Source organism: Anastrepha ludens, chromosome 2 (genome assembly GCF_028408465.1).
Source record: "Anastrepha ludens isolate Willacy chromosome 2, idAnaLude1.1, whole genome shotgun sequence".
Lineage (NCBI taxonomy): Eukaryota > Metazoa > Arthropoda > Insecta > Diptera > Tephritidae > Anastrepha > Anastrepha ludens.
In genome coordinates this window covers 609,898-630,646 of record NC_071498.1, presented here as the reverse complement: position 1 = coordinate 630,646, position 20,749 = coordinate 609,898, and the positions used below count along the sequence as shown (strand labels likewise).

Here is a 20,749-nt window from a genome sequence, read left to right as displayed (position 1 = left end):
ACAAAAAAAAAAATAATAATAAATTGGTGAACATAATCGGAAATTATTTCGAAATACACAAAACAATAAACATATAAAAACGATAAGTGCTTTAATTAGTAACAACAATTGCCTGCGCGGTCCGTTCACAAGCAAAACAAAAAGTCGTCTCGCAAACAAAAAATTAAAAAAAATAACAAAAAAGACAGCAAAACTAATATATGTACATACATATGTATATGCATATACAAAAAGTGCACAGTGACAACCAAAAAAGTTAAAAAAAAAAAAAAATAAATATATAATAAATAAAAAAGAATAAACTACAATACACAGTGCAAAGCTGAAACAGTGCGGTGCTTATATAAACGGTCACAGTGATATTTCGTCGCCCTCGTATATATATCACTGTCCGCTGTCACAGTTCTCGCAGTTATTGCCATACTCGCCGCTGCTCTCATCACTGTAACCGTCGCTGCTACTCTGGTCACTGCTGCTGCCGTCATCGCCCGCTGTCGCTGCAATCCCTACCGCTGGTTCTGTCGCCGCCAGGAATGACCTGCACCTGCATCCTTTGCAAAAGGAAAGTCAAGGCTTGCAATAAGCCTATACAGGTAACAAGTGCAATAAATTGAAAGTTGTGGTTGTTGTTGATAAACACTCTCAATTTTTTGCATCCCCTTTTCACTTTCTTGCATATATATACATACATATATGTACACACTCCCATATGTGTACATGTACCATATATACAATTATCTATACAAATATACGTATATAAAACTCCGCGAAAGTGAAACAAGGGTACGTTGGGATTTGATAATAAAGGGTGTGACCTTAAATGCGAAATCGTCAATAAATTTAAAAAACAAAATTAAAGAAATTGAAGACCTTTTTTTCGAACAATAAGTTCAATTAAATTATTATAAAGTTAAATAAATTTTTCGTAAATACGGATTATTTACAAGGAAATAATTTAAACAAAAATCGATTTTTCGCAAATCTGTTGAACAAGTTTCGTACTGTTGTGCTACTGTGCTTGCTCATCCTTTCGTGGCCTGACCACAGCCTTGTCCAACAGCTATTTTTCGTTTTTCTGATTGAGATTTGTGCAGGCTATTCAGCCATCTTTTCGTTTTCGTTTTTTCAGCCACAAACTCTCACAGAAATTTTTTCGTTTCTGTGGACATTGAGCAAATTTTTCGGGAGTTTAAATAATTTAATTCAAAATGAGCAAGCCAAAGACAGCAGTTCCAAGTCTCTCTCCAAGTAAGGAGATTATGGAATTGAAATCACTAAAGCGCCAGCGAACTGTTGCGAAAAATAGTATAGTGCGCATAAAAACGGGTCTCCTCGATAAAACAATGTCGTTAGATCCAATTGAATTGGAGTGTCGACTGGACATTTTGAACTCTCATAGCTATAAGCTTATGAAGTGCCAGTCGAAAATTGAAGAAATCGACGAGGAAGACATAGCCCGTGGGGAGTTAGAGGGCCTAATAGTGGAAACTAAGTCCGTTATAAAATCTATTCTGGCGAGAAATAAATCGTCAATAGCCGAAACATCCTTTGTTGCACCTCACAGCTCGCGACTACCGAAAATGTCGCTACCGAAATTTAAAGGGGAATATTCAGAATTTAAAAATTTTATGAGTCTGTTCGAGAGTTTGGTGCACAACGATCCTACAATCACAGACATTGAGAAATTTAATCACTTGGTTAACTGTCTGTCTGGTGAAGCTTTGAGAACGGTAAAGGCCTTCCAAATGTCGGACGAAAATTATTCGAAGGCGTTGGCTAGTCTCAAAAAAGTTTATGACAATAAATGCTTAATATTTTTCGACACAATTTCCAAACTTTTTGAACTGCCAACTATCCCAAAGCCATCTGCGCTTTCATTGCGCACAATGATTGATACAGTGTCGGCTGTTTACGACTCGTTGCTGTCGTTAGGTGACGAGAAAAACATCACAAACGCTATCATAATTCATCTGGTAATGTCAAAAGTTGACACCGTTACTCGGTCAAAGTGGGAGGAACAGTTGGATTATGATAAGCTGCCATTATGGCGTGAGTGTGAGGCAGCATTAAATAAACGCTACCAACATTTATCTGCCGATGAAGCCTCAACGTCGAGGCTCAAGCCGTCAAGCAGTCACAGCATTCAGAAACCCCACCTTCATGCGGGAAGGACGAAAGCTGCCTTAGTGACTTCAAATATAAAACAGCCGGTGTGTCCGCACTGTAAATCAAATGATCATAGTATACCCGCGTGTCCTACTTTTAAAACTCTCTCTGCTCAGCAGCGATTTGAGTTTGCTAAATCAGTCCCCTTATGCATAAATTGTTTGCGAAAGGGGCACTCAGTTTCAAAGTGCAAAGCGGATCGGTGTCGTGTTTGCAACCGTTCGCATCACACGTTGCTGCACCAGTACCCTGTATCCTTTGCAACTGCACCACAACTTTCGACCTCGCATGCCATGCACACGACGAGTACACCAGATCGGGTTATGTTGGCTACAGCCGTAGTCAACGTAAAAGGTAGCTCCGGAGAGTACCTTCCTGCACGAGCCTTGCTGAATTCTGGATCTCAGGTGAATTTCATGACAGAGGATTTGGCGCAGAAATTACGAATTCGTCGCGAAAGTACGACCTTAAATATTATCGGCATCGGAAATACAACCAAAAAAGTAAGGACGAAATTAAATACGTTTGTAAAATCGCGGGTCAATAATTATGAGTTTTCGGCACAGTTTTGGATAATGCGATCCATTTCAGCCAGCCATCCAGATCGTAACGTAAATATTAATGGCTGGAAAATTCCTAAAAACATTAGCTTAGCGGACCCAGAATTTTATAAGGCTCAAAAGGTAGATCTTTTGTTAGGTGCTGAAACATTTTTCGAGCTTTTAGCTGTAGGCCAGATCAAGGCCAGCCCCAATCACCCAACATTGCAAAAGACACTTTTAGGCTGGGTTGTGTCTGGCAAATACGCCTCCAACCAACGTCCTCCTCCCACAGTCAGTAGCACATTATGCCATACTGAACAAGATCTAGCAAATATAGATTCCATTGTCCAAAGTTTCTGGGCGATGGAAGAAATACCTTCAGGGGCTAGCTCGACAAAATTCACACCTGAACAAATAGAGTGTGAAAAATTTTTCGTAAAAACTACTAAAGTTTTGCCTTCAGGAAGGCTTCAAGTAAGACTCCCTTTCAAAGATGACCGTAAGTTACTCGGTAATTCCTATGAAACCGCGTCTCGGCGGTTTCAGGCCCTGGAGAGAAAGACCTTGAAAGATCCAGAACTTCGTCAAATGTATCTGGACTTCATGAATGAATACATCGAATTGGGTCACATGAGCCCAACAAATAATAAGATCCCGAGTGAGCCACACTACTTCATTCCGCATCAATGCGTTCTTCGGCCTGAAAGTACGACGACTAAATTACGTGTTGTTTTCGACGCATCAAGTCGTACCTCTTCTCAAATTGCGTTGAATGAAATCTTGATGGTTGGGCCGACCATTCAAGAAGAGCTGTATTCAACACTTCTTCGTTTTCGTTTGCATAAATATGCATTTACGGCGGACATTACTAAAATGTACCGCCAAATTCTCATGCACGAAGAAGACAAAAACTTTCAGCTTGTAGTGTGGAGACGGCATCCATCTGAGCCACTTCAAATCTTTCGACTTAACACCGTAACATACGGCACTGCGCCTGCTCCATTTCTCGCTACACGGTGTTTACAAATGCTCAGCGATGCCAATACACATATGTATCCACTCGGCTCAAAGGCAATAAAAGGAGATTTTTATGTAGACGACCTGCTTACAGGATCCGATAATTTCGAATCTCTAGATCTTATTAGAAGTGAGGTAGTTAAAATATTAAACTCGGCAGGATTCAATTTATCTAAGTGGTTTTCAAATCACCCATCATTTTTCGATTGTGAGAGTTCTGAGAAGGCCTTAAACTTCAATCACACAGACTCCACAAAAGCACTTGGAATCCATTGGTTGCCGAAGGAAGATTTGTTTCGGTTTGTCTTAAATGACAACTTTACCAGTTTACGAGCCACTAAGCGAAACATATTATCAGTTTCGGCTCGTCTTTTCGATCCTCTTGGTTTACTTGCCCCACTAGTTACCAAAGCAAAAATCTTATTGCAAGAGCTTTGGCTGCAAAAACTAGATTGGGATGAGTCGATTCCATTGCACCTCGACACCAGCTGGGAAAATTTCAAAGCCAATCTACTGCAGCTACCATCAATAAGCATTCCTCGGTTTGTACACACCGAGTCGAGTGCAAGCTGCCAAATTCATGGCTTTGCCGACGCCTCAATACGAGCGTATGGCTGCTGCATATACATACGTAGCCATTCGGCTGGTGGAACGAAATGTACGCTGCTTACTGCAAAGTCTAGAGTGGCTCCGCTGAAGACTAAATCTCTTCCGCGTCTAGAGCTCTCGGCAGCCCACTTGCTGGCCAAATTATGGTCACGAATAGCGCCAATGTTGAGTCGGCCAATTGAAAATATAAACTTCTGGACAGACTCCGAAATTGTTTTGCATTGGATCAAAACGCATCCATCTGTACTACAGACCTTTGTTGCAAACAGAGTGTCCGAAATCCAAGAGTTGACGGATAAAGCTACTTGGCGACATGTGCCAACTAAGCAAAATCCCGCGGATCAAGTGTCTCGGGGTTGTAACGTGGACGAATTGAATAATTCTATCTGGTTTAGCGGTCCACAGTTCCTCCTAGAAGACCCTGCGTTATGGCCAACAAACACCCACTTCCAGCTCTCTCCAGGAGACGAAGCATTAGAGAAGAAACGGAACGCAACAGTTTTAGTTGTTCAAGCAAATGAATCGCATCCAATTATGGAACTCACCAAAAGAGTATCTTCTCATCAAAAACTGCTTCGTATTGTCGCTTACATATTAAGATGGATAAAACGCATTAGAAACCCATCTGCGACATTCACACAAATGCTGACGGCAGAGGATATTAAATTAAGTTACCTCAAAGTCATTCAGGTGGTTCAACATGTTGAATATGGTGAAGAAATTATGAAACTCACCAAAGGTACCACCCTACCCTCAAGTTTGCAAAAACTTAATCCATTTTTGCACAACTACTCGGAATTGTCGCTGTCGTTTAATTTACTCCGAGTAGGAGGCCGCCTATTAAATGCGCCTCTCCCATATGATGCCAAGTTCCCACTGCTCTTAAGCAAGAACTCGCACTTCGTTACCACATATTTACGGTACCTACATTTTCGAAATCACCATGCTGGAGCAAAGGCATTGGTAGCGCTTCTCCGAGACCGCATTTGGCTGGTCAATGCTCGAGAAGCTTGTAGTCGTACCGTTCGAAACTGCATACACTGCTTTCATTATAAGCCGAAGCTGCAATCCCAAATAATGGGAAATTTGCCTGCCGATAGGCTTCGTGCACTACGACCCTTTCTAATATGTGGAGTAGATTTTTGTGGTCCCGTATATACTACATTGAAAATACGTGGTAGACCCCCAGTAAAAACATATATCGCAGTGTTCGTGTGTTTCACTTCAAAGGCAGTACATTTAGAACTAGTAACAGACTTGTCTTCTAATTGTTTTATTTTCGCCCTAAAAAGGTTCATTGGACGCCGAGGAATGCCGCGGAAAATATACAGCGACAACGCCACCAACTTCGTCGGCGCCGATCGCAAGCTTCGCGAGCTGAGGGATGCTTTCGAGGCCCAACAACCGGAAGTACAGAAATACGCAACGGACGAAGGATTCACCTTCGCCTTTATACCACCCAGGGCACCGCACTTCGGCGGGTTATGGGAGGCGGCAGTGAAGTCCGCCAAACACCTTCTCGTGCGCGCAATCGGCAACGCGCTGCTCACCGCCGAAGAACTACAGACGCTGCTCGTCGAGGTCGAGGCCGTACTCAACTCGCGACCCCTGGTACCACTGAGTCAGGACCCGAACGATGGAGAGGCCCTAACACCAGCGCACCTATTAGTTGGGTGCCCCCTTCGACCGCTGCCACCAGCCCAAGTATCGATGGACCCAATGCGTTGCTGCGACAGATGGCAACTTGTCTATTGTCTCAAGCAACAGTTTTGGCGACTGTGGTCCAGGAACTACCTGTTGGGTCTTCAACAGAGGAACAATTGGTTGCATCCGAAGCGCAACCTCGAGCTGAACGACCTCGTCCTGGTTCAGGAAGACAACACACCACCGCAGCAATGGGTGTCGGCCGCGTCGCCGCAATCGTAACAGGGCAAGACGGCAAAGTCCGCGTAGCAGACGTGGCAACCAAAGCGGGCGTAATTAAACGCCCCGTTCACAAGCTCGCCGTACTGCCATCAGACGTTGAAGGACCATGAGCCTTTCAAGGTGGCCGGTGTTACGCCAAATGGCTTAGAATTTTAATTTTTAATTTAATTTTATATATTTAATTTAATTTTAATCATTATTATAATAATTTGTTAAATTCCATAATTTCTCATAACGTTTCAATATTAAGCTTACTGTTTTCTAAAATACTGTTCAATTTTCGTATATGAATTTAAAAATATCACTATATATGTATAAACACCTATATTACATAAACGTAACAGAGCAATACATATTTACTGTAATTACATAAATTTGAACTCAATCCGTTAGGCTAAGACACTATAAAAACTCGAATTTAGAAATAAATAAATCACTTGTGAAGTTACCACCGAACGCGCTCGCATTTTATTTAACAGGCAATTGTTGTGTTCGCGCATCCTTCCCACGTAAAATAATTTCTCTTAAAAACGCTTAAGAATTTAATAACGCTTTAAGAATTATATAAACATACTTTCCCAACTCCAGTTACGAATTTTCCAACAATAAATTATCTCTTTTTTAACTTATAGTGAGGCACTTATTATGCGAAAGAGTACTTGTGCACAAAGTAGCCACAGCTGATTGAATTAACTGCGCCATATAAAACCACGCATGTCGTACGCAAAGTTGCAATTTTGAACTGGCGTTCTGCAAATTTATTAATTACAGTAGGGCTTATGAATAAACAAATATCTGTAATATGTACGTTTGTATGATAAAGCATATTTATTTAATTCAATGTTAAAACGAAGTATAGAAAGGAAGCAAAATACACTTCAAACACGAATTGCTCGTAACTTTTTCAGCTGAATTTTATGGCAACAATATTTTGTGTTGGACTCACTATTCTGCAGCGCACGTATTTGAGTGCTTTCGCATATGCCGCACGGGATTGTAGATTAGAAACAAATAAATTATGTATTTGCAAATGTGCTGGAATTTTTGTCTAAAGGGATGTAGTTTTTGTAGTTTTGACCAGTGGCAGAATACCCTCTTCGACTAGCACTTTCTCATGGACCTGCTAACTTGCCCTGAAAGCAATCAAAAAGTCACAAACCAAAAACACGAACTGCAACAATTGCGTCGCCATCGCTCTGACGCGCTATAAGTTTTACATTTCATTTTAAAACCAATAGAGTGCTGATGTTAAAATACACAAAATAAAAAATTTAAGACGAAAACAAAATTAGAGAATATACATACAACTTTATTTAAACTAAATATAAGACCAAAAGCATTTGTTTTTAATGTAAAAGTGTACATTGTTAGTTATTACATTAAAATTATTATATATTACAAACATTTTGCCCCTTTATCTCATTGTCATATTTATATGTCTGTTATGGTTTAGAGACAAAGAATATGTCACGCGGAAAAGTTTTTCTGGATTTAAGCATGGTCAAATTTGACCATGGAGAGATAGTGAGGAGAGAATGGCTCGTAACTTCGAAAGTAGTTCTGACATGGTTCGGCAGTCATTAGTATCAAAGGCAAAATGCCTCTATGTTTCATATCTACAAAAATTTATAGTGTAAAGTATATAGAACTTATAGACGAAGTACTTGTTACTTCTTTTGATGATAATTTCGATAAGGAGTGGATTTTTCAGTGACAATGCACCTGTTTATGCTTCCAAAGCAACAAAAGAGTTCTTGGCAGCGAGAAAAATACAAATTTTAAATTTTCTTGCCTGTAGCCATGACCTAAACTCAATTCAAAATATATAGGTAATACTTTCTCAACCAGTTTCCAAAAATGGAGGACAGTTTGATAGCCCTACAGGCCCTAAGTGCGATCAATTTCGATTGGTCACAAATGTATCAAAATATTATGAAAACAAGCTATAATCAAAGGAAGATCCAGCACAACCTACTAAGCTCCATTATAAACCAACCCCAAGAATTCAATTTGTTTATTTTAAATATAAAAACATTGGTCTTATACTTTTTTCGTTCAATAGATTTTACTTTTCTTAATAAATAATTTTATTTTCTCGAAATGTTTGCTCAATTCCGGATATTTTTAAAACATTTATCATGAAAAGTGTAAATATTAAAAAGATAAATTGTTAGCCCTAAACAGATAATAAAATTGTAAGAAATTTAGTTGGTCTTATAATTTTTTCGTATAGTATATTTTTTGTTGTGCTTAGTGAGTGACCTTTTAACTATGTATACCATAAAACTCGATTAAACATCGAATTTTAATAGAATGGATATTTCGAGCCCCCTCTGCCCGCAGAATATTCGGAGACGGTAAATTAATTAAATACTTTTTAGACAATTAAAACAGAGCCTTTATAAAGCGTTGTGGATGCGAAGGACGCATGGCCAAACTATTACCCTCTAGTAATAAAAAATACCTCTCTCAAATAAAAATACAAAACTACAATACAATAAAAAAATCACGTTTCAAAAAAATTATAAAAAGCCAAGAAAAGGCTTTGGAACGAGCCTTAGTCGTACAGAACGTTATAATTGCACAGAGGTTCCCTAATAAACCGAGAGAGAGTTGGTCAAAATGAGTATGGAGATTCGGAAGTGATGTTGCGCCCGGTCGCTCATTAAAGACGTGCTACTAAAAACCAGCAACATATTTATACTTTTTATAAATGCATTTAGAATTATGGCCGACCGACAGTGACTAATTACATTCATATTAACCGCTTCAGGCTACTGATGAATTTTACTAGGTGTATGATATTTGAACCCGCGATATCCGCAAGTGTAGCAAAAAAAGAAAGCTTAGATGTGCAAATCTTCGCCCAACGAGAGCAGGGCAGCTGAAAAGAAGGTGCTGAGATGATTCTACGGCATCTTCCAGACAGATTCTGCCGAAAGGATTTGAAGCAGGTCTCCCCACATTGGTACCTAAGGAACAATGTCCGGCAAGAATACCTACCAAATTCGAGGTGCGGCTACTACTACTCGGGGCCAGAAGGAACTCTCGCGACTTTGTATATTTACGCACCAGCGCTCGCCGAGTTGGCACGAGACCAATCTTCCCAGAAGTAGACCACAGGTTCTCAAGAGAACCCAATCCTCTCGTTTTACGATGAAACCGACCCCAAGGTGCTTGGTTAGCCGGCTCATCAGCCCAACAGTTTCCTTCTATGACGCCGTAGCCAGGAACCCAAATGTATTTAATATGAAAGCGCAAGGCCCTAGTTGCAGATGGCTGTCGAGGTAGATATTTACTTCCCTTACAATAATTACAGAAATAAGCAACCAATCCACGTCTTCCTCAATTCCGGCTTTATACGGTTGGAAAACAATGCAATGATCCGGAAACCTAAATTTGAACTTGATGGGGAGCTCCACGCAGAATACTCCCCACTTTATCTTCCGTCCAATTTCGAGTCAGGTTATTTTAATAATAATATGTTTTGAGGATGGTTCCATATGTAGCATCCCATCGCCCTCGTTGCAGCCAAACTGCGCACACGCGTCTGTACAACAAAAAACGTACATCTACCTACGCAAAGAATGTTCGAAATCGAAAAGCTGCAATCACAACAGACAGGCAGAAGATCCACCACTTGACTCTCACTCCGGCTCTCAGAGAGTATTGCCCAACAATACGGGATACATGGGCAATGGATCAACATTTCTGGCTATCTACGTACCGCCGCCGAAGAAGAAATCGGATTCCGGCGAGCCGACGAGGAATGACATGCTGCCGCAGAAAGAAAAGATGCTGCCTATAGAGCGGTTTTAAGACCAGGGCGTTTTCCTGTAAGAGCAAAGACGGCGATTTGGTGAGCATACTTTAATTATGAAGGGAACACTTCTTCAACCTATTAATTAGTGATAGCCGCGCATATCACAGAGAATGCGAAGATCCCGATACCCCAATCGTTCCCGACGGAACTGTCGTTCCGCTACCTGACCATGACGAGGTGAGAATAGTGATAACGCGATTAAGAACAACAAAGCCTCGGGCGCCGACGCACTGCCGGCTAAGCTATTCAGATATGGCGGTGAGGAGCTGGTAAGGTGCATGCATCAGCTTCTATGCAAATTTGGTCGGATGAAAGCATGCATTGGAATTTATGGGTGCTCTGCCCAATCCATAAGATAGGTGATCCAGAAATCTGTGGCAATTATCGCGGATTAGTCTTCTAAATATCGCCTATAAGATTCTAGCGAGCGTATTGTGTGAAACGCTGAAGTCCAACATCAAACAACTGATTGGACCTTATCAGTGTGGGTTTAGACCAGAAAAGTCAATACAAAGATAACAATCGCGCTGTTCTGCGTATCGGCACCCACATCTCTGTTGACAGTTATTTAGTTTATTTAATAAGCAGCATTAACACCTATAACAATGTCAGCCTAGAAATCCAACGTAGAATTTCTCTTGCCAGCAAGTGCTACTTTGGACTAAATAGGCGATTGAGTAGTAAAGTCCACTCTCGACGAACAAAACTAACACTCAAGGCTCTCATCATGCCCATCCTAACGTATGGCGAAAAAGCGTGGAAGTGACGCTTGGAGTGTTTGAAAGAAAGATTCTGCGAAAATTTTTTGGACCTTTGCACGTTGGCAACGCGAATATCGCAGGCTATAGAACGATAAGCTGTATGAGCTTTATGACGTCATAGACATAGCGCAGCGATTAAAGATCCTGCGACTACGCTGGCTGGGTCATGTCGTCCTAATGGATACAAACGCTCCGACTTTGAAAGTATTCGATGCGGTACCACCTGGTGGTAGCAGAGGAAGGGGAAGGCCTCAGAGGAAGGTGCATTAGAAAAATCAGGTGGACAAAGACTTGGGGTCACTCTGTGTGTCCAAATGGTGGCGTTAGCATAAGAAAGAAATGACTAGCGCGCATTCTTAAACTTGGACAAAATCGCGTAAGCGGTTATCGCGCCAATTAAGAAGAAGAAGAATATGTTTTGTATTAATAAAGTGTATGTGGTTGCTTAGTAATTTCTGAAGATTTCGACCCAAAAGGAACGAGACCGAAAATTATTTCGTTTATTACAGTACAAAGCAAAAGAAAGAGAAGTTAAAAGCAAATGAAAAATCACACATGGTTGCATTTCAAAGTATTAATAATGAATAAAAGTACATGAAGAAATTGAGTGATAATTATTAATTATTGATAATTATGCTAATCTAGTTGTGGTGTCCCCACATATAATATAATATACAATATAATCTTATAATTGTGTTGTTTATTATCTCTTCCTGATAAGTATCAGAATTATCAACACACAATGGCCTTACTAATGATAAACTCTTTGTATGAGATAATTTTTAAGGCAGTCTGCAGTGGTTGTCAGGTTACCAGAATTTGTGTATGCTAGTTCGCAGGGTGTAGTATCTTGTGAATTGGCGAAGGACTAGCCTCTGCCACAAAGTACATAATCATTCCCAAGCCTGGTGGCAAACCTGCCGAACTATTGGTGTCTGCTTGCGTTAGTGTTCATGCAAAGGTTAACTTATCTGTTTCATTTGACGAACGAGTTAACTTTCTTTTTTTACTATAGTTAGTCTTCTTCCGTTTGTGGGATAATATCAAGACGCACACCACAAAATGGGGGAGGTGCTCGCCAACCACCCTACAAAGGGTGATGTGCCAATTATATAAATACATATGTATTTACACATATACTTATATATTCTTATTTATGCAATTCTTAGAGTTCTAGTTTTCGTTTAAACTAATTTGGCCCTGTAGCTGTTTTCAGTTTTGCATGGAAAATGTAGTAACCAAAGTGTCAGGTGGTAAGAAATAAAAAAATAAAATGCATACAATTCAAATTCAAGTAAAACGAACTGAGAAAAGTAGCTAATGTTTGCATGACCAACATTTTGTATGAATATTATTTTAATTTTAAAATGCAATTCAAGCCGCTTAACATTTGCAAATAAATTTTTCTAGCAATTTTTAATGTCATGTTGGCTGCAAATATTTAATGGCGGCTACGATAAAAGCGCATTGTATGAAAAATCTCTTGCTCAATTACTTTTGTTCCATTCGCCATTCACATCCACATGCTTGCTTTATAATATAAATAATGGTGTATTTGGGTAGGTAGAAGTGTGTGTGTGTAAAAATAAATTTAAAACCAAGATACAGGACTTTAATTAATTTCATGGATTTGCTTTGCCATGAGCAATTCAAATAGTTGGTAACGATGGCCTGCAGGTGAAATCAAAAATAAAAGCAAATTTTTTATTTCAAATCAATTTTGGAAACCGCAACCGAAACTTTAGAATGTGAACATATTTTTTTTTTGCTTGCTAGTGCGTGCACTTAATTAAAGTTTAGAATTACAGACTTTTGTATGCGTTTGGGTATAGAAGCCTGTCTGATTAGAATATTATTTATGGTACGTTTGCAAAAAATGTCTAGCTAGTTATAACACTAATTACATTAAAGCGGATGAGTAAATACACACATACATACATATGTACATTGTACATTGCCATGTGTTTTCGAAATAGTTCATCAGTTGTACCTTTACTCTGAAGTTCATGCAACATTTGGTATTAATCAAAGTTTGTCTGATTTATTTATTTAGAACTTATTAGTCATAACGGTGAATAAATTTGAAAAGTGAGGCACAAAAGCATACCCACGTTCATACATACATACAAATGTACATGCTTACATGTATACGTAGTAACTGTGAATGTACACGCACTGAACTGAGGTAATTTATTTAGGTGTAAAAACTATTGCCGCAAAGTCGGTAAAAAGTTTGTGAGCACACAAATTCATTCAAGTTTAAGTAAACCTTTGATGAAATTACTTTGAAAACTTGCTGTTAAATAAAATACGCATTCTTATTGAATTAACTCTGTGCCTTTAAATAAGAGATTTACTGAAAAAACTGAAGACTGTATTTGAGAACAAGAACTGGAGCATTTGATGAAAATAACTTCTTTATATGTATCACAAGGAAAGTTCCATGTCGAAACGCTGCGATCGCAATAGATAGCCAGCTGATTAACCATCGGGCTCTTATAGCCTAGACAGACGATGACGTTAATCAGGATTAACGACTTAATTTTGAATTATCTCAAGAATGAAGTGCAACTAATGCAGATTGACAACTAGACTCGATTCTGATAACTTTAGCGGATTGGGAGAGTTTTCGATGGCAACATTGCCGAAAAACGATAGTTTATTATAAATTATATTTATTTATTATAAATGAAAAATAGGGAAGCTTTTAAAAAGAACAAGAAAGGATTGATGCAATTCTAGTTTGCACTAACACATTCGAAATTAAATTACTCTCTTTTGATATTTCTGAGCAGTTTGTGAAATTGTAATTTAAGATTTTTTAAAAATTAATCATGATAAATATTAATGATAAATATAAAATAATAACTTTTTATAATGGGGGCAACTAATACCCATATTTTTTGCCTGCGGTTCATCTTTTACTGACAAAACTATCCAATAAGCAAATCGGCTATTCACAAATCCGCGTAACAACCGTCGTCAGATCACAATTTTAATCAGAATTAACTGCACCGGTAATTCCGATTAAGACCGCCGCTGCTTAGTGAGTCAACGCGTGAGTAACAGTGCCACATCTCTCACACTCTTCGTACCGACACCGAAGAAAAATTCTGTTTTCGGTGGGCTAGCAAAAACAGCTGATATGAAGAGGAATGTCACGTTGCCACAGAAAAGACAAACGATAGGGCAGCTCATGAAGGTAAAATAAATGGAGGATTACTGTTAAGAAGTACCTACTTACATTCATATATATGTACTGAAAGTGCCCCAAACCTATTAAAATGAATTTGTTTCAGAATCAATATAAAGTTTCACTACATCGTCCACAGAAGTTGAATGATTCATATGGTGCAAACTCCTCAAGCATTGTTTTAATGCAACATGCTCCATATAGAATACTGTAGGCTAACGTCACAGTATAGTATAGTATAGTATAGTAATACTTGTTTGACGAAAAAGAAATCCATAACGGCTGTAATTGTGAGTTACAGGGTGTTAACAATGAAAGTCAACAAAGAGAAAATTCGATACATTTTAAAGTTTTTCTTTGGTGAAGGCGAAAATGCAAGCCAGGCCGCTGAATGGCTGAATTGAGAATGATGTTTATGGTGCGGATACTGTAACAGCTATTTACGTGCGATGTTGTTTTCGTCAATTCCATTCAGGCATAGTTGTCGCATCGCCTAGGAGCTAAAGATCGGTCATTTTCGGTTATCAATACTCGTATTTATTTTTAGTGTTTTGTTCCGAAATTTAGTAGCTCACCCGTATATAACCTTCATGCTGGTATGTTAAGAAAGAACCCTCGTTTGTAAGCTATCATCATGCGTTGTTAGTTTCTAAGAAAGGAAGCTTATTAACTAGCTTTTAAGCAAAAACACTTAAAATGTAGTACCATTCAAAATTGGTTTTTAATAAAGCTGACAGTAAAACAATTTAGTAACTTCATTTTGGGTATTTTCGATGCATGCACTAAATATTATAAACAATAATAATAAATTGCAAATATGTACTTGTACTAAAAGCAATTAACCTTGAATTCGTACTGACACACATGGAATCTTCGTAGAACAAATTGTGATCCTCTACAACTTTTTTAAATTTATGCTGCCAAAAAGTCTAATATTTAAGTATTCATGGGTTCCAAATAGGTTAGTTACAATGTGTTAGGGTGGCAACTCTGAAAGGTACGGCCGTGTGTGCGGTCGACCAACGAGTTGCGCATTGTGCCAATTTCTTTTTTAAATCATATTTTTCAATAAATCAGCAAAGTTAAAATTCAGAATAAGTCTTTCAGGTCAGAAGTGGGACGACCTTGAGTGGGAAAAAGTCAAAACGATTTGCCAAAAAAAAGATAAAAATTTACGCAAGCAGAGTGTAAGTGATGACGGAAAAAATTTTTTAAAATAAAACGAGTGATGAAACGAAATGCCAAAACAAGTTGAGAAAATTGAAGAATTTCAGTGCGGCTGCGCGACGACGAAAACGAAGCTGCGCGTAACAGAGACGAAACGAGTATGAAGGCGAAGTGAACGGCGCGAGAGTACGAGTGATCGAGCGCGAACGAGCAATAGCGAGATTGAAGAAGAAGAAGCATAATTGCACAATAAGTAAGCAGAGCAAACAATAACAATTGGCGAGCTCGATGCAAAGGAATTCAAACGAAAAGCAAAAACCAAAACGAAACAAATTGAATGCTGATCAGAATTTTAGTGTATGCAAGAAGACGTTAACAAACAAAATGCCGCTTGTAATTTTAACAATTTGAAATCGGCAGAAATTAAAGAGTTGCTTAGTGAGAGGGGTTTAGAGACAAAAGATCAGAAAAATGAATTGATTTTGCGAGTAAGCCAATCGGTTGGCGCAGATGTGATTGAGTTTTCTCAAACCAACGTACAAGATCAAATAAACGAATTGCGACAAATGTTTGCGTCGGTGATGCAGCTGATGCAATCGAATTCAAATTTGACAGCTAGTGCGAATGATGGTAATACACAAGTTGGGCAAGAGACACCGAGTGTAACTTCAAGCAAAAATAATTACTCAGTAAAAGAAATAGCAGAATCGATTCCCGATTTCGACCCAACCAACGAAGCATATATCACTGTCGAGCAGTTTGTAGATAGAATGAATAGTGCTATTACTGCGTATAAGTTGGAAGAAAAGTGTTTAGGGTTGGCTGTGTATAACCGACTCAAAGGCGCAGCGAAAATTTGGCTTAATTCAGCCGAAAAAGTGTATTCCAATTGGGATGAACTTGAAAAATCTTTGTGTGAAGAGTTTAGTTGTGTGCCAGACGAAGCTGACATACATACATTATAAAATGAGTCAGGCAGTACGAAAACGAAACTGTGATAGATTATTGTTTTCGCCTGAGTGCGTTAGGCAAGCGATTTGCATTGAGTGAATTGCTATTGTGCTGTGTGATTAGCTATTGTGAAATATACGAGAGACGGATTAAAAAATCGTGATCTGCAAACGGCTATGGCAGCAACCCGTTTTAAAACTATGCGTGAATTTCGTCAAGCTATTACTGATTATGGCAAAAATATTCCGTCGCGTTCGGGTAAATATGAAAAACAAAATGAAAATGATTCGAGTGTTAACGACAAAAATGATAAAGCTAAACTAGGTTTTTGTTACAATTGCCAAGAGAAAGGGCATATTTCAACTAAGTGCCCTAAACCACAACGAAGGCAAAGGTGCACTGATTGCGATAAAGTGCATCCTAAAAGTGAACCCCAAAATTGCGGGAAAAAGAAAGTGGCGGTACGGAAAACAAATACGTGTAAAGATGTGCCAAATAACAATATTTTTGAACAATGTGTTGTTGTCGATGGGAAAGAGTTAATTGCATTTATCGATACGGGCAGTGAGTGCAGTATGGTTAGAGCTAAGGTAGCGAATAATTTACAAATATGACAAAGAAAAATGCGCTCTAAAAATAAGTGGGTTTTGCGGCGGTGTTATTTACGCTAATGCAAAAATACATGTTCAATTGCAAATTGACAATTTAGAGCAGTTCGTGAATTTATACGTGGTAGAGGATGAACTATTAACGGCGGAATTATTACTAGGCCTTATTTAATGATACGCGTGCGGTTATTGTTGATGGCCGAATAACATTTGCGAGTGGAAATAAATGTGATATTGACAATATTAACTGCGGATTTGTGTAAAAACGGATTTATTGCAGTTGTTAAGCAAATACGAAGACATTTTTGTGACAAATATGAACGAAATCGGTAGAACGGATTTAGTTGAAATGGTTATTGAACTTGAAACGGAAGTTCCTATTGCGCAAAAACTGTTTAGGGTTCCTGAACCTAAAAAGAAAGTCATATCGGATATGATAAATGAACTCTTAGCGTGCGATATAATCAGCAAATCGAATTCGGAATATGCGAGTCCAATGCTTTTGGTAAAAAAGAAAAACGGTAGCGAGCGATTATGCGTTGATTTTAGGCGATTGAACCAGCATATGCGTAAAGAAGTTTTTCTAATGCCAAACATTGAAGAACAATTACAATTCGCCAAACGATATACTTATTTTACCGTGTTAGACTTAAACAGCGGGTATTATCAGATACCCATCGTCAAAGACAGCCAAAAATATACAGCGTTCGTAACGACAGAAGGGTTATTCCAATTTAAGCGTATGCCCTTCGGGTTAAAGAATGCCCCCGTGGTATTTCAGCGGTTGATTGCCAAAATTAAAGATCGGGTTAGATGTGACGATATGATGAACTATATGGATGACATATTAATCGGAAGTCAAACCATAAGCGAAATGCACGACAAATTAAATCGAGTTTTTAATGCAATTCGTGACGCAAACGTAACGCTTAACATAAAGAAATGTGAGTTTTTGAAAAATACAATACAGTTTTTGGGGCGCGAGTTAACGCCCGATGGCATCGCTCCAGGCTTAGCAAAAACCGTCTCAATACGTGATTTTAAAACGCCAACGAGCGTAACTGAAGTTAGGCAATTTCTCGGACTAAGCGGGTATTTTCGTAAATTTGTGCCAGGGTATGCTTTGAAAGCTGCTCCAGTGATGACATCATTTCGAGTTGATGCAGAGCATCAAGTGCATACGGATGCAAGCGCGATCGGTTTAGCGGGGGTTTTACTGCAAAAAGAAAACGAAGGTTGGAAGCCGGTTTTATATTACAGCCGCGCGACCACTGACGCAGAGAAAAAGTACTACAGCTATGAACTTGAAACTCTTGCTGTGGTTGAATCGCTCGAACGATTTCGGTACTATATCTACGGGAAACGCGTAAAACTAATAACAAACTGTAACGCGATATCTACTGACATGAAAAAACGTGAGCTCGTGCCGCGCATCGCAAGGTGATGGTTACGAATTCAAGACTACGAACTTGAAATTGAACATCGGAGTGGGCAGCGGATGGCGCATGTAGAACCGTTAAGCCGCGCGCCAGCTGAAGAAGCGCATGAAATCGCGGTAGCAACGTTAAAAACTGACAAAGTGCATATAACCGAGGAAGATTGGTTGTTTCGCATGCAGCTGCAAGACGAGCATATTAAAGAAATAGTACGTAAATTACAGCGATGCGATAAAAATACGTCTAAAGAATTTAAAATTAGCAAAGGTCGGTTGTACAAGGTTATTAACGGCAAAGATGCTTGGGTAGTTCCAAAAGCTTTGCGTTTTCAAATCGTGCAAAGTGCGCACGAAAAAGCTGGACATCTGGGTCTGGAGAAAACGCTTCAGCGTTGGGAGAGCATATGTGGTTCGCTCGCATACGAAACTTTGTAAAATCATACCTCAAGGCATGCATCGAATGTGCGTACAACAAGGTTCCTGGTGGAAGAAAAGAAGGTGAACTTCACGTAGGGGAAGTTGAGCCTATCCCATTTAAAACGGTGCACGTCGATGATCTTGGTCCTTTCCCGAAAAGCTCAAAACGTAACGAGCATTTATTTGTTATTATCGACGCCTTTACACGTTTTGTCATTATGCGACCAGTCAAAAGTACTGCGACTAAACACGTCGTCGAAGTTTTGAACAAGATAAGTAGTTTTGTGGGTATGCGCGGTACGGCATATACTTCTAAGGAATTCGAGCGATGTTGCGTGGATAACGACATCAAACATATTTCAAACGCAGTTCGAACGCCAAGAGCGAACGGAATGATAGAACATTAGATAACGATAAACGCTGGGATGAATCGATTCGAAACATACAATGGGTGATAAACAGTATGAAAAACAAAACAACATCACGAACGCCTCAAGAGTTACTTTTTGGGTTTCAACCACGAGATATCCTTCAAAATAAGGCGGTACTGGCATTGCAACACCACGATACAACTAACCTCAACTTGAATGAATTACGCACATCAACAGCAGCACGCATTAAAGAAGCACGACTCAAGAGCAAACAACGATTCGACAGGAAGCATTCAACCCCAACCAAATATAACATCAACGATTTGGTGGTTGTTGAAAACGAGCCGCCAAGTACCGGTACGTCACGCAAGCTAGAACCACGTTACAAGGGGCCTTTTCAAATTACTCGTGTGCTCAAGAATGATCGATATGTGGTTCAGGACATCCCTGGATCAAGTCGAACTAAATGACTATATTCATCTATATACGCCAGCGACAAAATTAAACCGTGGTGTACGTTACCACAACTTTGCGACGATGAAGAAACCAACGATCTTGATAATGACGAGTCACCAGCGGAGCATGGCAGATCCGCAATATCAGGAGAGGCCGAGCTGTAAGGGTGGCAACTCTGACTACCCATGCTAGTAATTGACCAAGAGCAGTAGTAAAAGATACGACCGTGTGTGCGGTCGACCAACGAGTTGCGCATTGTACCAATTTCTTTTTTAAATCATATTTTTCAATAAATCAGCAAAGTTAAAATTCAGAATAAGTCTTTCAAATGTCATATTATTTTCTCCACATTTATTATGCACATTCGAGTATATCCAAGGACGAGTCCTGTTACCATAAAAGGCACATATGCCAAGCGGGCTTTTTTCGTTATTAAAAGAAACAAAAACGAAATTACACAAAGATCCCACATACACAAGAAATCGTTGTTGTCATTCTTATTGGATATAATTTCACACATAAATGGTTTCCAAGAAGAGCAGCTGCAATTTCTGACCCCATTTAATGCAAATCCCCATGTGGGCATGAGTGTTTCGCTGTTCAAGCGCATGCCCACACATATCTACATACATATGTACGAAATACATGTTGGTAATTCAAATGTGCTGGTGAATATTGGGTGAAGGAAATAGTTGTGAAAAGTGAGCCATATCTCTCGATCTACACATTGCATTAGGTTATATCAAAATATGTACAATGAAAAAACTTCATTGGAAATTTTGTGTTACAGTTATTTAAAATAAAAGTAAATAGGAGCGAATGTGATACGTTCTTCAGTACCAGTACGGTCAAGGTTAAAATTCGGAGCAGGCGTCCAAAAAGTTGCTGCTGCTTCTGGGCTCAACTCGCCATCGAATGCAGCAGCAAATCAGTGACTCCAACGGTTCCGTTCTGGTTGTCAGCCGTCGAAAATTGTAATCAAATTATGGAAATCGTCAAGTGCAATTGAGATTTATTTCCAAGAATTTAAGATTAGTCAGAAATCTGTTAAGAATCATTTGCATAAGGATAATCAGAACTTTGTTAATTTCATCGTCGATAAAAAAAACGGTGAGAACTTTTTACTTCACCTAATATACAAATATCTATGTAAAGAAAATAATATGCAAAATTGCAAATCATTTTTGAACGTGTTCACAAAAGCTTCATTGCTCCCTCCTGCTAAATACAATATTTTTGTTTCTGAAGGTAGTCTGAAAAAGAAGTTTTGAAAATTTAATTGAATCGAAGGAAATTCAACCGAGCAA

At 39.1% G+C, this 20,749-nt stretch overlaps 2 protein-coding genes across 2 annotated transcripts; both read left to right on the top strand.

Annotated features, from left to right (window-relative positions):
• Positions 1–391: 391 nt before the first annotated feature.
• LOC128861109 (uncharacterized) lies at positions 392–6,260 on the top strand. Its single transcript, XM_054099014.1, has 2 exons — positions 392–593; positions 5,627–6,260. Exon 2 carries the CDS (start codon positions 5,646–5,648, stop codon positions 6,258–6,260), a length of 615 nt encoding a protein of 204 aa, XP_053954989.1. The 5' UTR covers positions 392–593; positions 5,627–5,645.
• Positions 1,209–2,781, top strand: LOC128861114 (uncharacterized). Its single transcript, XM_054099028.1, has 3 exons — positions 1,209–1,790; positions 1,863–2,669; positions 2,758–2,781. Exons 1-3 carry the CDS (start codon positions 1,209–1,211, stop codon positions 2,779–2,781), a joined length of 1,413 nt encoding a protein of 470 aa, XP_053955003.1.
• Positions 6,261–20,749: the final 14,489 nt, after the last annotated feature.

Bases quoted from the DNA above. Each gene is read 5' to 3' on its own strand.
- LOC128861114 (XM_054099028.1), top strand. From the start codon at position 1,209: ATGAGCAAGCCAAAGACAGCAGTTCCAAGTCTCTCTCCAAGTAAGGAG. The intron at 1,791-1,862 runs GTTTATGACAAT...ACTATCCCAAAG, and splicing joins CGTTGGCTAGTCTCAAAAAA to CCATCTGCGCTTTCATTGCG. The intron at 2,670-2,757 runs GTAAGGACGAAA...GATCCATTTCAG, and splicing joins TCGGAAATACAACCAAAAAA to CCAGCCATCCAGATCGTAAC.
- LOC128861109 (XM_054099014.1), top strand. From the start codon at position 5,646: ATGCCGCGGAAAATATACAGCGACAACGCCACCAACTTCGTCGGCGCC.